Consider the following 15,486-nt stretch of genomic DNA (forward strand, 5'->3'; position numbering starts at 1 on the left):
ACTGGTGCCCCCAAAGCAGAGGCACAATGTGGTGGCGGTGGGAACTAGATTCATGTCCCTTGTGGTATGGAGAGACAACCATACCAACTGATCATTACTTTCTCCTAACTTGGAAGCCGCGGTCCCTGGCCACAGTTGCCCATTTCTCTCCCAACCCAGGTCTACCACACCTCACACAGCTGCCCTGGGTTCATGGGGGAGCCGACAGGGCAGCCGAAGTGCCGAAGGAAGTCACGGGAGTTGGAGAGAGTGCCCAGCACTCGGAAACGGGCAGGGCTGTGGGGGTCGGTCACCAGCCCCTCGTGAGAGCTCTCTGGTGTGCGGACCGAGCACCACACCTGCGGGTCAGGACAGACATGGGGACATATGGTGTCTAGTGTGGAGCTGAATTAAGCCATAGCTGCAGCTACAGCAGAGCCATCCAGCTGGTGAGCTCAGGAATTGTCAGGGCCACTGCAGGAGGCTTGGCCAGCTCCAAGGGAGGGCACCATGCCTCCTCACTTCCTCAAAGCCCCTAAAGAGCACCTGGACACTGGGTAACCCAGCATGGGCATGGCTGTGGGGAAAGGCTGAGCCCTTTAAAGATTGCTCGCTGTGGTTCAAAGTATTTGAAACAGGTCCTGCCTGGACACTAACTCTGCTTCTTATTTTATTCCTGGGTGACCCTGAACAAGATATTTTGTATTCCCAAGCTACAGTTTCTCACATTCCCCCATAGTGATAGGAGGGGACCAATGCTTGCTCCTTTCCATTCCACTAAAGTCAGCGGCCCTTCCCTTTCAAATATAATCCTGTGGAAGACCTATCTCTGCAGGCTACTTTCATGGGTTCTAGACACCAGGCTTCCTCTCAATGTACTTCCCATGCAGCACTGTGGCCCCACTTCCCAGCGCCTTTCCTGCATAACCCCAGCTTCTGCTTCTAATGGCATTCTTTGGAGGAACGGATAGGAGACATAACCGGTTCTCCAAGGGGCCATACCTGGGCAAATCCCACAAAGAACAGCTGGTGATTGGTGAGCCCGACAGCTGGCAGCTGCTGCTCTTCCCCATGCGTCCGCAACCATGCTTCGTAAGCCTAGGGGAATAATAAGCAAGTCCACCAGCACCTGCCTGCTTTTCCAAGCGCCCTTCTACACAGCCTGGGAGACCTCGGCCACTCACATTGTAAGCAGCCTTCAGGCCCCCGTTATCGGCGATGTTTTTCCCCCAGTGTCTGGAGTCCGTTGAGCCGCTCTCCATTGACCTTGTACTGGTTGTACTGCTCTTCCATGCAGGCTGTATGATTCTGGAAAGCCGTCAGTGACTCATTCTGCCACCACGGACGCAGATTCCCTTCTTTGTCGTACTCACGGCCTGTGAAGAAATCGTCTTTGCTTCCCATCAATAGGACAACTCATCCGCAGGGGATCAGATGCCCCAACCAACCCTGACCAGAAGACATCAGGATCCCTAAGGTTTGTCCCCAATATCCCAAATCCCTGCAGCAGTCACTAAAAATTCTAGACTGAGTCCCTACCTTGGTCATCAAAGGCATGTGTCAACTCATGGCCCATCACCACGCCGATGCCACCAAAGTTCAAGGCCCTAGTAGATGAGGATGTTGAATAAGGACATGGCAGGAACATCTCCTGTTCCCCTACAGCTCTTCTCCCGGTTCGCCCACAGGGCCAGGCTCCAGCACCCAGACCCTCCTGCCCCAGACACACTTTGGGTGGTTGTGAGCATAGAAGGGGGCCTGCAGGATGCCAGCGGGGAAGACGATTTCATTCTTGGTTGGAAGATAGTAAGCATTGACAGTCTGGGGCGTCATGCTCCACCTGGGGGAGGAAGATCGAGGCTGGTGTTCCTTCTCTCCTCGTGCTGCCCAGCACGACAGCCCAGCCCTGCCCTGCCCACCTCCTGCAAGGGCCTTGGGCCACTCCTCTTCCCACCCCCAGAAGCCCTGGTCTACCTCTCCAGCTGCCCCTTGTCTGCCCGCCCATTCTCACTGGTCTCGGCTGGGAGGTTTGCGGAGCTGGTCAGCCATCACCTTAGCAGAGAAGTTGTACAGATTCAACATGTTTTGGAAAAAAGAGTCTTCAGAGACTTCATACTGTGGGAATAGTGGAAGGAAGAAAAGAGAGAGAGAACCTGTTGGAGAAGGGGAGAGTCCCAGCAGGACCTCTCCTAGCAAGTCCCTGTCTCCTCCGCTGTAAAATGGAAGGAAACAGCTAACTGACAGTATATTAAGGGTACTTGTGCTTCAAGTGCTGTTCTGGATTTTTGTTGCCCTTTTTGAGACAGAGTCTCACTGTTAGAACTTGCTGTAAGGACCAGGCTGACTTCGAACTCACTGCTTTCTGAGTGCTGCTGGGATTAAAAGCACGGGCCACCACCATGCCCAGCTTCCCCATCCCCCAATACAGTAGTGCAGGCTGTCTGGGAACCTAATGTGTAGACCAGGCTGGGCTCAAACTCAAGAGATCTGCCTGCCTCTAGGACTAAGGGTATATTCCACCACTGCCTGACATTGTTTTTTAACATTCTTTTGCTCTTATCACCCACCCTGTGAGAACTACTGAAACCATTTTACAGATGAAACTGAGGCCCAAAGACATACTGTCCAAGATTACATGGTAGAAACATGATCACGTTTGGTCTGTACTCCAAATCCCCACAACTTATTAATGCTATATTTTACTGCCATCTGGCCCATGTCTGGCACAGAATTTAATCAATCTAATTACTTGTGTCTACTCTGCTGAGGAGTGCTTACACTTTGATTACTGAGGCCGGGAAATAATGGTCCATGACTCTGAGGAAGGTTAGTGCTGTGAACAAAGATACTCACCCCATCATAAACAATCATCCAGCTCTTGGGCTCCAAGATGAAGTCAGGGAAACCAATCATATCATAGATGGCATCTGCCTGAAGAGACCATGTTAAGGGTTTCCCTCCCTGCGCCCAGCAAAACTGTATTGTTTATTACCACCTCAAGATGGCGCCCCAGACACAGCCATGGCTCACTTTCTCCTTGGCTGCCAGCCGGGTCTTCTCATCCATCCAAACCAGCTCTCCCAGGGTCTCCTCAAATGCAGACCGGATTTCGTTGATCATCCCCTCAGCCTGGGAGGGAGGGTCACAGGTCAGCCTCCCCCGGCACTTACTGCCTCCCTGCTTCCCATCCACCCTCAAGGTGCTATCTGGGTCTATCCGGGAGACACAGGACTATGAAGATTCCTGAAGAAAGGCTGCCCAGCAGGGACAGTGAGATGTACTACAGGTGACAATATTGTTATTGTGGGTGACTTTTTGCTAATTAATTCAATAAACATTTGAGTTGGCAGTTAGGTAAATTAGTATTATAGCTTCATATACTACGTTGATCTTTATCTGGTTATGAACAAAATGCATGAACAGAATTTGTACAATTGAAAATTGAAGAAAACCAAACGTTTGTAATCTCACCACACAGCTGTCTTCTTTTAATAGTCTGGCTATTCCTAGTGTTTTTCCTAGCCCAGAAAGTCATACAAAATATGGAGCTGTGTTATGTAATGTGTATATATTTTTGCAATCTACTTTTGTCCTGCTTTAAAATGTATCACTATACCAGGTATGGGAGGTAGAAGCAGAAGGACCATCACAAGTTTGAGGCCAGCCTGGTCTACAATAGTGAATACCAGGCTAGCCTCAGCTCATGCTTGGGTTTCTCGCTTGGAGTAACAAACTTGGCAAGCATGTTAAGGGCTTCAGATGCACTAGTGGCACCATCAGCCTAAACAATAAAGCCAGGCATAGTTGTTTAATTTAAAAAAGAAATTTTAGCTGGGCAGTGGTGGTGCATACCTTTATTCCCAGCACTTGGGATGCAGAGGCAGGTGAATCTCTTGAGTTCAAGGCCAACCTGGTCTACAGAGTGAGTTTCAAGACAGCCAGAGCTACACAAAGAAACCCTGTTTTCAAAAAAAAATAATTAAAAATAAGTAATTTATCTTCAGTTTAAAAGTAGAATCATGGGACTGGGGAGATGACTCAGGAGTTGGGAGCACTGGTTACTCAACCAGAGGACCCAGGTTCAATTCCCAGCACCCACATGGCAGCTAACAACTATCTGTAACTCCAAGATCTGACACCATTGCCCAGACATACATTCAGGCAAAACACCAATTCACATAAAATAAAAATAAATTAATTAAAAAATGAAAGTGGAGGACTGGAGAGATGGCTCAGTGGTTAAGAGCACTGACTGAAGCCGGGCGGTGGTGGCGCACGCCTTTAATCCCAGCATTCGGGAGGCAGAGGCAGGCGGATCTCTGTGAGTTCGAGGCCAGCCTGGTCTACAAGAGCTAGTTCCAGGACAGGCTCTAAAAAAGCTGCAGGGAGACCCTGTCTCGAAAAACCAAAAAAAAAAAAAAAAAAAAAAAAAAAGAGCACTGACTGATCTTCCAAAGGATCTGGGTTCAATTCCCAGCACCCACATGGCAGCTCACAACTGTCTGAAGATCCAGTTTCAGGGGATCTGACACTTTACACCAATGCACATAAAATAAAGTTAAACAAACCATAAAACTATTTTTAAAAAATGAAAGTGGAATCCTATTCCATCCTATTGTTATTTATTTCTCCTTCACTCCATGGCTGGACATTTCAGCTTGTTTCATTTCTTGCTACAAATAGCTCTCCCATAAACATCTACTATTTAAGCATACCTATTATTACCTCTTAGCATTATTTTTGGTAATTATATAGGTAACATAAACCCACTATAATAATTCATACAATTACAGAAAACTAAGGAATTCTCCACCCAAGCTGCTGTTTAGTGGAACCCCTTTCCTGGTTTTTCTATGTATGTACATATATGACCATCAGACTTTTAAACAAATCAAAGGGTAGTTTTAGAAGCCCGAAGACTCACAATTTCCTTGCTTTGTCGGTCAAAAGTGGCCTTCACAAAGAGCGAGCCCAGAGCGAAGCCAAGGGCATCATCTGTATTGGAGATGCAGGTCTGCCACCTCGGTGTACAGGACTGTAAAGGGACAAAGAGCAGGGTGCCCAGAGTGAGCACTGACCTCTGGTCGAAGGCCTCTCTCCCTCTCTGGGGCTAAGCCTCTCAGCTGAGCAACAGATGCTTGCGGTGCCATTTCTCCTCCAGACTCCAGAGACAAGTAAGGCAATATCTCAAAGTACGCCAAGCCCAGAAGCAAAGCTTCAGCAGAAAAGACATAGGCAAGGCACCCACTACACGCTCAGTTCTTACTCCGGCTATGTTTCTAATAGCCGCCCGTGGATTTCAGATGTTTTTTTTTTTTATTATTATGTTTACTTATTTGGGGTGGGGGACACTCTGGCCTACCATGGTCCAAGTGCAGAGGTCAGAAGACAACCTAAAGGAGCCACCATGCGGGACTTAATTGCAAGTTTCTTCACCAGCTGTTCTGAGCTATCTTTTTTGTTTTGTTTTGCTTTGTTTTGTTTTTGAGACAGGGTTTCTCTGTGTAGCTTGAACTATCCTGGAACTTGCTCTATAGACCAGGCCTGTCTCAAACTCATAGAGATCCACCTGCCTCTGCCTCCCAAGTGCTGAGATTAAAGGTGTGCACCACCACTGCCCGGTTGTTCTGGAGCAAACTTGCTGGATCTTTGCTCTGTTCTACAATCCGGGCTTCGACGCCATTACCTGAAACCTGGACATCATCCCAGCTCCCTTTACTGCCTCCCTCCCAATTCAGTCTGCCACTAGTTACTGCTAGCTCATCCTAGTCATTTCTTGTGTGGCCTGTCACCATTTTCCTGTCCTGTAACACTGTCATCACTTGCCACAGTCAGACTTAACATAACTGCCACGGATGTCACATGCCCACCTTACTAAACTTAGTCTGCAGCCCTGTTCTCAAGCTCCTACCAGACCCCTGCAAACGCACCCAGCTCCTCCAGTTCTCTGTGAATTTACATATGTGTTCCTTATGCCTGGAATGCCTTCCTCTCCCACTTTCTCAGGAGTTTATTCTGCACATAGCATCTGAGAAAGTGTTCCTGCTACCTCCTCCATCTTTCCCCACATAGAGTGTGCCTCTCCCAGCTTGGGCTTTATAAGACAGAGGAGATTTTCACTCAATATGCACCATTAATACTCTCAGAATATACACACTTGTTGGTAGTTTTACCTCCCCCCCATACTTCATGAGGGTTCTTAAAATGAACACCAGCACGTGAACATCTTCATCCTCCTCATCAAAGCCGGATGCCTATACACACCACCTGCCAACATTCACTTAAGCAGCCTGGAAACTTATTCCTGTTACAGACAAGGAAACGGAGCACAGCAACTTGCTCACACCCCCAAGGCGCTATAGGCTGAAATACGAAGGAACTAAGACTGGAAACTACGACAGCTTGATAACGCACCATGGGCTCATGTACCATGAAGAACTGTTCCTGACACACTGTGAGCAGGTAGCACCAGCCAGGGCGATTCAGAAAGGAAGCAGAGTCAGGTAGCCCACCTTCTTGGTGCCATAGAGGGTCTCCAGCAGCTTCTCCTGCGCAGACTCAAAGCGCTGGTCAAGGCTTGAGGTCGTCTTCTGCACCAGGTTCCAAATCAGATAGTTGTTCAGGATGCTATTTCCATACCAGAAGATAAGGAAAGACATGTGGGGAACCCTTTCTACCCCCCAGCCAGTCCCCAGGACCATGCGGGCTATAGGACTCCTGAGAGGAGCACTCTGGGACACAAGTGCCTGCAGAAATCAGCTTGGAGCAAGATGTGGGAATAGAGGTCACAGACGGATACCCTGAAACTGCCTAGGGGGAAGAGTTCACAGACATTCAGCTTGAAGTTTGGAAAGTTCAGCGCCTGATCACTCGGTCTGTGTGCCAATTCACTGTGGTTGGCCCTTCCAGAAAACCCCAGAGCCCTGAGTCCCCTCCACTACCAGTCCCGTCCCGCCGCCCCCCCCCCCGCCCCTCCCTCTCCCCAGTCACACCTTGGTTCTGTGCGGTTGATGAGTTCCGACACCTGCTGTAAATACTCAGTCCCGTACACCACCACAGGCTCAGAATCCCCCAGCTCGAGTGGAGACAACAAGAAAGACAGGAACTCGAGCCAGTCCATGGAGGGTGCTAGAGCCTGAAAGTAGAAACTCTTCAGGCTTCCCTGCTTTCCCACTGGGCTCCCAACAGACTCTCTCCCCCACTGATTTACTATAGCCTGGGCAGCCTTCCCATTGCTATAGTAACAGTTACTGGCTGCTTGGGGACCCCTTCCTGCAATAAGTGCTTTTCTAGGCCTGAATGCCCTGCAGTCTGGGAGCCTAATCACTTATTATACGAGGAAAGCCACTCTGTGTGATACTCAGCTTGGGCACAGAAATTCAAATATTTTCATGCTGGTTTATAAAACACCACTTGCCCAATGCGTCCCACATACCTGGCCTCTCTCTAGCATCTCCTTTTCCAGTCTTTCCATAATTCATTACCAAAAGGGTTGGTACAGGAGGGGCATTAGGAGATACTTCCATACACATTCTGATTATTTTGTAGGAATCTTATCAATTTGTTTTTTCCCTTTGCTTCCTTGCTTGCTTAGCCTGGAACTCACAGAAATCCTCCTGCTTCAGTCTCCCAAGTGTTGGGGTTATAGGTGTGAAGTACCATGTCTGGCTAAACATTTTAAATACAATCTCTGTAGTCCTGGACAACAGGAAAGAGACTAAAGGATGGCCTTGAGAGAGGTGGCTTAAAATGTTGACCATCTTTCTTTCCAGGGTAGCCATACACATCTGGAAACCTCACAACATCAGGAAATGGGAAACACTGACTGCCTCGGGAGGATAAGGAAACGGGGTGGTCTCTATCAAGGGCTGCCCTCTCCCTAACATCTCTAGCTCTCTGCCTAACCCACCTGCAGCTCCGAGATGCTCATCTTGTGATAGATCTTCTCTTCATCGCGCCGCTGGTCCTGGGGCACAGTGATGTTAGCCAGTTGTATCTCCAGCTCCAGAACTTGCTGCATCTGCTCCCGGGTAGAGGCAGGCTGTCCACCCAGCAGCACTCCCAGCTCCTCCATGTAGTCCAGGTAGGCTGTAAGCACCTGCGAAGGCCCCAGTCATCCCAAAGCCAGCCACAAGCCCTGCCCAAGCCTAAGGTCTGCTCTGGTCCTCACCGCTTGCCATCATTTCTTTGGCTTAATGCACTTTCCAGGAGTCTTGATGGCTCTGTTTAATTTCTGATCCACTGCTGATCACTGTCTGCTTTGACTTAATTACCTGTGCGTTTATCATCTGTTTCCCTCAGTGGACACTGTTCAAATTTTGTCAGCTGTTCTCCACTGCATCCCAAGAGCTTGGATCAGTGCCAAGCCCAGAACTGGTCCCCTGTAAATATTTACCCAATGGATGGACTCCCATAGTCCTTTGCCTTCTCATCCCTTAACACCCTTCTAATTGCCCCAGTCCATCAAGGGCCATGTGCTTTTACTTGAACAGTTGGATGCATCCTGCAGGGCGTCTGCCCCTTTGACTCCCCTCTACCTCTTGCCCTAACAGGCCTCCAATGTGCTTTTCTCATCCTCCTGTATCCAGGGGTGAGAAAAAGCACAGACACAGGGGTGAGTAAAAGCACAGACACAGAATATTCATCCTGAACATTATATATCCACAGACCAGATAGCTAAGGGGCTTGCATATAATGTATCCTGCCCCACACCCTCAAAGCAACTCCATAAATCCATACAAGTTCCAGTTTCCATAGAGGGAACAAACTTGAGGCGATGAGGAAAGGACTCCAATCACAAAGGTACCCTGACAGGGTCAGAGGGTGTGGAAGCCTGAGCACTACCTGGGCCCAGCATGAACTCAGGTTGCCTCAGGCCAGGCTGGTGCCATCAGGACAAGGCCTGTTGGCTTTGATCGCCACTGGAATCTTGGGTTCAAGAACAATGTCTTCCTATGCCAGTTGCTCACCCAGTATTTGTTGAGGATAGGGGAGAAGCATACAGATAGATCATCAGCTCTGGCCAGCAGCCACCTCTGTGGCTCCTCTCCTTCCTTTTTAAGACAGGATCTCACTCTATAGCCCAGAGTGGTTTTGAACTCACAATTCTCTTACCTCAGCTTTCAAGTGCTAGAATTACAGGCATCCACCACCATGCTGGGCTTTCTTCCTACTCCTGAAGTGAAGTCCTGGGCTCACTCAAGGCTAAAGGCCATTCCTTTTCTTCACTGAAAAGTTTTTGATCCCTTGATATTTACCCTTTCATTGTTATTGTTCTTTTGACTTTTTGAGACAGGATTTCTCTGTCCTGGAACTCACTCTGTAGACCAGGCTGGCCTCGAACTCACAGATATGCACCTGCCTCTGCCTCCCGAGTGCTGGGATTAAAGGCGTGCGCCACCACGGCCCAGCAATAGTTATTCTTTATCCTACAAAACCTCTCCTTTCCTCCACTCTCTTTATTGCTGCTGGTATCATCAATCTATCACCTAGCCTAGCCTCTAAGGGGGCTATAGTTAACCCAGTCAAGGATCTGGTGTGAGGACCTTTCTCTTCCTACCTCTTTGTCCTCAGTTTAAGGCTTACTTCTGAGACCTTCCTGAATCCTCCACACTCCTAGCTTTAATCCTGTCTCAGCCATTGCACTATAAGTTATGCTTATAACTTCCTGTTATGTATGGCAAGAGGCTTCCTGCCTAAGGAAACCAATGATTCAAACACAAGGCCTGTTCCACAGCAATGGGCAACATGATTCTTCCCTGCATTCTCCTGCACACACACACACATAAACATACAAGCATGTATGCAGGCATGGCCTCCTACTCATATTAGGGAGAAGACAGCTCTTGAGAGTAGGTTCTCTCATGTCACCTTGTGGGAGCTGGGAGTTGAAACCTGCTCCTGCTGGGCCATCGCTCCAGGGGCCCATTTCCCTTCTTTGGAGTAAAGCCAAAACTTGCCAGCTATGGTAAGGTAATGTGTGTGTGTAGTCCTAGCGCTCTGGAGGCTGAGGCAATAAAATCACTAAAGTCCAAGAGTAAAGACCAGTCTGGGATACACTATAAGATCCTGTCTCATTAAAAAAAAAAATTAAATTCCTAAATTCTGTCCAGAAGGACTAGGTCACCTTCACCTATGTCATTTCCTCTCTCCTTCAGTCTGACAACAGGCTGTTCACCTTCCTTCCTCAGAGCCTGTCAGAGCTGCTTCCTCTGTGGGCCCCTCTTCCTCTGTGTCAGCCTACCCTCCCCCTCAGCGCTAGTTCCCAGTTGGAATCAAATTGGGAGCCTCAGGTGTCTCCTTTGTGGTTGTTCCAATGACTGTAACCAAAATATTGTCTCAAGCTGTTTCACACTCCCTCCCCCACGGAGGGAGCAGCAGTGGTCTCGATCACACGATCACACATGTCTAGAGGAAGCTCTGGCTGAGAAGTCGGGTAATGTTAATGAAGGCCTGGCAGAAGGACACAGGACTCTCCAGCTGGTCTACTCAGCAGGACACTGTTTCTTCCACTGCTCCCACCTGTCTCACACCTTTGTCTACGTGTTAAAGGAGAAGCCCTGAGCTTCTGGTTCCCTTCACAGTCCTCGCCAGCACTCCACCAACTTCTATGGCTGCCTACTGACCTCTCACACAGAAGGTGACCGCATTCCTCAAACTCACACATCTAAAGTGAGAGACTCCCCCACACTATCTGTTCTACACAGGAGCAGCGGCTGCTACCCTACACCTCAAACCTATGCTTCCCTTTTTACAGAGAAGGAACGCGCCTCAGAGACACCAAACAGTTACAACAAGCAGGAGAGCTGAACTTGGAACCCAGGTCTAGTTTCAAAGTGTCTTCTTGTCCTGTGACCTCACACTGTCTCCAGGTCCCCAGGTTCTCCAGGCTGAGTCTTCTACAGATACCACGGATCCCCTAAGGCTCATTCCACTCCACCATCACTCAGCCTTATAGCTGCGATCATCCTCAGCACCTTCATCTTCTACTATTTGGTAACAAGCAAGCCATGATTCTGGCTTGCTAGTCTTGTAACCTCAGCCTGGCACTCACTCTCTGCCACTCCCTCACCTGGGCCCTTACTGACTGAGTCCAGGAGCTGCAGAGACTCTTGGCTCCAGGCTCCCTCCCCTGCATCTTCTTACTCCACACAGACTGGCTTCCCAAGGCACTGCTAACCACATCCCTCCGTCCCTGATCTGGAGCCTGGAGGCGACTCTTTGGAACTGCAGAATGAATCTTTGAAGCCCTCGAAATCTCCTCCCTAATCAGTCACTGCCACCTTCTAGTCTCCCATGTGCTCAGGAGCACATCCCGACAAACCATACTTCTGGTTTACATACAGTTCAAACACATCCAGCCGCTCTAGCTTCGGCATTTTATCCAGCACATCCTCTTTACACAGAATGCTCTCTGTTGCTCCCCAGACCTTTCCCCATGGTCCAAACACACTAAGCCTTCTTTCTTTGAATACTTGTTCAACCTATCTCTAAATAGGATGACCTCTGTTGATCCTTTGTAGTCTTTTTTTTTTCAAAATTACATCTATTTACTTATTTATTTATTTATTGGTTTTTCGAGACAGGGTTTCTTTGTAGCTTTGGAGCCTGTCCTGGAACTAGCTCTGTAGACCAGGCTAGCCTTGAACTCACAGAGATCTACCTTCCCGAGTGCTGGGATTAAAGGTGTGTGCCACCACCACCTGGTCATCTATTTATTTATAGTTTTGTGTGTGTGTGTGTGTGTGTGTGTGTGTGTGTGTGTGTGTGCCTGAGTGTTGAGGACAAAGTAAATCTTGGAGAAGATAGTTCTCTCTTTCCATCATATGTCCTAGGGATTGAATTCAGGTCATCAGTTTTGACTGCAGGTGCCTTTACCTGCTGAACCATAGTGCTGGTCCACTTCTTTGTTTTTATAGGGCCCAACTTAAATGTGATCTCATAATGGAACTTCTAGATGCCTGCATCTCACCTAAGTCCTAGAGACCTATTGAACCGTGTTCTCAGATACTTAGGTCCATGAATCTATTGATATCAAAAACTTCCTGTGACAATGACTTTGAAACTTACATCTCAGAATTGCTCCAGAGTATCTGGCATACAGTAGGTACCCATAAAATGTCTTCCCAGGGCTGGGGATGTACCTCAGTGGTAGAGGGCTTGCCTAGTGTGTAGGAGGTCCTGGGTTTGATTCCCAGCACCACAAATGCAAAGAAAAGAATTTTTTTTCTGGAAGAAAGAATAGGAAGAAAGGAAGGGCGGGGAGAGGAGAAGGAGGAAGAGAAGCAAGGCAAGGAGAGAAGAAAGAGTAAAGGATAGTCTGCTTGCTGGCCAGGCAGCACAGTAGCCTCCCGTTCCCTATCTGACCCTAGGCAAAGAGAAAAGTACATGGAGATTAGCTAGCTCAGCAAGGGATGGGGACAGGAGTTCTGGGATGTGCCTTACTTTCTCATTGGCAGTTCTATTTAGGTAGTAATCTCGAGAGGGCAGGAAAAGCCCAGACTGGTCCACCTGCAACAGCAAGGGGTAAAGGTTAGTCTCTCCCACTTTAAACCCAAGACTCCTGTGTATGGGGAAGGAGGTATTCTGCCTTCCTGTCACATTAGAGGGGAATCTTGGCTTCCTTGGCAGAGGGTCCACAAGTCCCTACCCTTTCCCCAGCCAGGCACCTGGATGACATTGCTGTTGGAATTCTTAGAATCAGCACTGACGTAGACGGTGAAGAAGGGGGTGGCTCTATAGGTCCCTGCTACTGCCTTTAGTACTTCCATGAAGTTGTCCTCATCCCAAGGCCCTGTGATGTTCCAGCCACCGATCTGAGTAGAGATCACAAGTGAAAGCTCTGGTCCAGGGATTACCAAAACTTCCTTGGACCACATCAGGTCCCTCCTGCTCCTCTTGCCCGAAGCCCACCCAGGGCCCCTGCCTTGTCAATGAGGTCTCGAAGTGGCTGGGCTCCTAGCTTCTCAATACGCTCCAGCTGTAGGCAGGACAGGTAGAAGCGCTGTGTCTTTCGCTCAGCTTCACTGCTGGAATTGAAAGTGGTATTCTCTGCAGTGGGTAGAACACAGAAGAGGATCCAGGGAGCAGTTAGATTAATTGCTGTGAGGGAGTCACTGGTCTTCATTCCTCTCCTTGCCCACATAGGTGTGTGTGTGCATATATGTATGTATGTATGCATGTATGTATGTTTGTATGTTTGTATGTATGCATGTATTTTGTGGTACTGGGGATTGAAAGTAGGTTCTTTCACATGCTAGACAAGTACTGTCCCACTGAGCTAAAATTCCAATCCCCTTTCTACTTTTGGTAAAGTCAAAAATAGGGTCTTAATAAGTTTCCCAGGCTGGAAACCTCCTGCCTCCGTCTCCTGAATAACTAGAATTATTGGCGTACAGTAGCAAGCCAGGTTCTCTCTCTCCCACCCCTGTCTCTTTTGAAAGTAGTCTCACTATATAGCTCTGATTGGCCTGGAACTCACTACATAGACCAGGCTAGCCTCAAGACTCACTGGGATTCACCTGCTTCTGCTCCCCAAGGGCAGGGATTTTGAAACAGGGTCTCACTATGTAGTAGCCCTGGTTGCCCTGGAACTCACTCTGTATACCAGGCTGGCCTAGGAGTCATAGAGATCTGCCTACTTCAGTTTCCATGGCTGGGATTAAAGGTGTGCACCACCCATTAAGACAGAAAGAGCAAAGTGGAGCTTTCTTCCTCTGTTTGTGGAGACCCTCATTGAGGTCCCGGTATTCTTAGAGGGCCACTAAGCCAGCTCCAGTTATCGAGAGCTCCTGCTCTCTGCATACCTTCCCTCAAGAGAGTGTTACAGAACAATCCATCTAGTTCTTCACTCGTGGGTATTTGCTGAGGACCCACTAAGTGCTAGACCATGAGTTAGACATGAAGCCCAAAATGGGCACAGCACTCCTGAAGTCAGCCCTCACCAAGCAGATGCTTCAGTATAGCCTGGTTCTGGTCCCAGAGGCTGTTGAAGGTGTTCCAGCGGGAACGCCCATTGGGCAGAGGGTTTCTTCTAATCCAGCCTCCACAGGAGAACTGATAAAAGTCCTGACAGGGGCTGACCGCACGGTCCAGGGATTCCAGGATTTTTCCAGCCACTCGAATGCAGGCTTCTGTGAGGCAGATGTTATGGGTTGGGTCTGTGGCAGGAGACAGGTAGGAAGGAGACTGTCAGTCAGGGAGGGAGAAGAAAGCCTTTTGGGAAGGAAATGAGATCAGGAAGTTGGCAAAGCTAGCACCAACAAGAAAAATATTTAGAGGTCCTTCGATTTCTGGACCCCACAGCTATGAGGTGTCCTGACAGGTGTGGACCCACCTACCTCTGTGGTACTGGACCCACAGAGCCACGAGGCAGCCCAAAAGAAGGGCAGCCAGGACTAGAGAGAGGCCTGCCAAGACCAGCTCCAGCTGTGTGTGTGAACCAAAGAGTCGTCGTGTCCTCTTCTGGAACCCCACCTGGGGAGCACAGGACAGGGAGCAATTGAGCCGCATTGCAAGGACCCGAGATCACAGAAGTCCTCCTAGCAAATAAATATGAAGATACAGCCTGTTTCTAGAATCAGGGGACATTTAAATAGCTAGTGGGGTTAACTTCAAGGCTCAAGAGCAAAGAGGCAAGGGAGCCTGTTTTGTGCAACGTCATGGCTTTGAATAGCCTCACCCTAGTCCTGGAGCAGAGGCCAGAGATGGAGTGGAAACCTGGGGAGATGACCCACCAGAAGAGGCCAGAGCACATAGTTATGGCAGGCATCAGGCCAAGGGTGAGGCCTGAGGAGAAAGGGGGAACCCCCTTGCCCACCTCCAGTGAGTCCTGGGTGGCCCTGCCTTCTACTGGAGTCTCCGGTGCTTCTTCATCCCGAAGCTTGGCTCGTTTGTACTCCACCATCTGCAAACAGTTCAGGAGCGCCAACTGAGGTCAAGCAGCTAGGCCTTTTGCCCAAGGCCCTGCCCGGGGGACTGTCCCTTGCTGCGCCGGCTCCATCCTACCTGCAGAGAGGGGCCTTCCCAGGTGCCGGGCTCTCAGGGCTGGGTTCCCCTCTGATAATCATCCTTCTCTAACCCGCAACAGAAGCCCCCATCTCCGCAAGCCGGAGTCCCTGCCAGACGCCGCCAGCTCACTCACACCCGCCCCTCCACACTTCATGCCCTCTCCCCTGGAGCCCAGGGCCACCACTCACACTGCCTCCGCCACCCAGCTCATGCAGCGCGACATTCATGATGTTGTGGAGCAGGGCCCGGCCGCGCCTTAGGGCTGGGGGAGGTTGACCCGCCCAGGAACTACGGCCCAAGCCACCCGTTGAGCCCCGGCACGGCCCTCCATCACATCCACTGCTGCAGCCCCTGGCTTGGCCGCGGCGGCCCCGGCTTTTTTCAAGTCTCCCCCACCCAGCGGCGCGCCCGGGGGTGGGAGCGAGGGGGAGGGGCGGAGCGCGAGCGGCTCCCAGCCAGCATCGGCGCCCAGACCGATACTGTGGATATTACGTTCCC

The 15,486-nt window shown here is 49.6% G+C and overlaps 1 protein-coding gene and 1 non-coding gene across 2 annotated transcripts; one reads left to right on the forward strand and one right to left on the reverse strand.

Moving 5' to 3' along the window:
* Positions 1-161: 161 nt before the first annotated feature.
* On the reverse strand, positions 162-15,215 carry Ece2 (endothelin converting enzyme 2). Its single transcript, XM_042055882.1, is given in 20 exon segments — positions 162-338; positions 982-1,077; positions 1,164-1,202; positions 1,204-1,355; positions 1,519-1,586; positions 1,709-1,819; positions 1,991-2,094; positions 2,833-2,910; positions 3,010-3,108; positions 4,904-5,014; positions 6,492-6,606; positions 6,972-7,114; positions 7,889-8,077; positions 12,424-12,489; positions 12,648-12,794; positions 12,905-13,029; positions 13,923-14,138; positions 14,319-14,454; positions 14,660-14,884; positions 15,177-15,215. Coding segments are annotated over 20 exon segments (2,436 nt in total).
* Trnat-agu lies at positions 12,112-12,184 on the forward strand. The gene has a single exon. It is a non-coding gene; the product is annotated as a tRNA-Thr (tRNA).
* Positions 15,216-15,486: the final 271 nt, after the last annotated feature.

The sequence above is a fragment of the Arvicola amphibius genome, chromosome 10, assembly GCF_903992535.2.
Source record: "Arvicola amphibius chromosome 10, mArvAmp1.2, whole genome shotgun sequence".
NCBI classification, from domain to species: Eukaryota; Metazoa; Chordata; class Mammalia; order Rodentia; family Cricetidae; genus Arvicola; species Arvicola amphibius.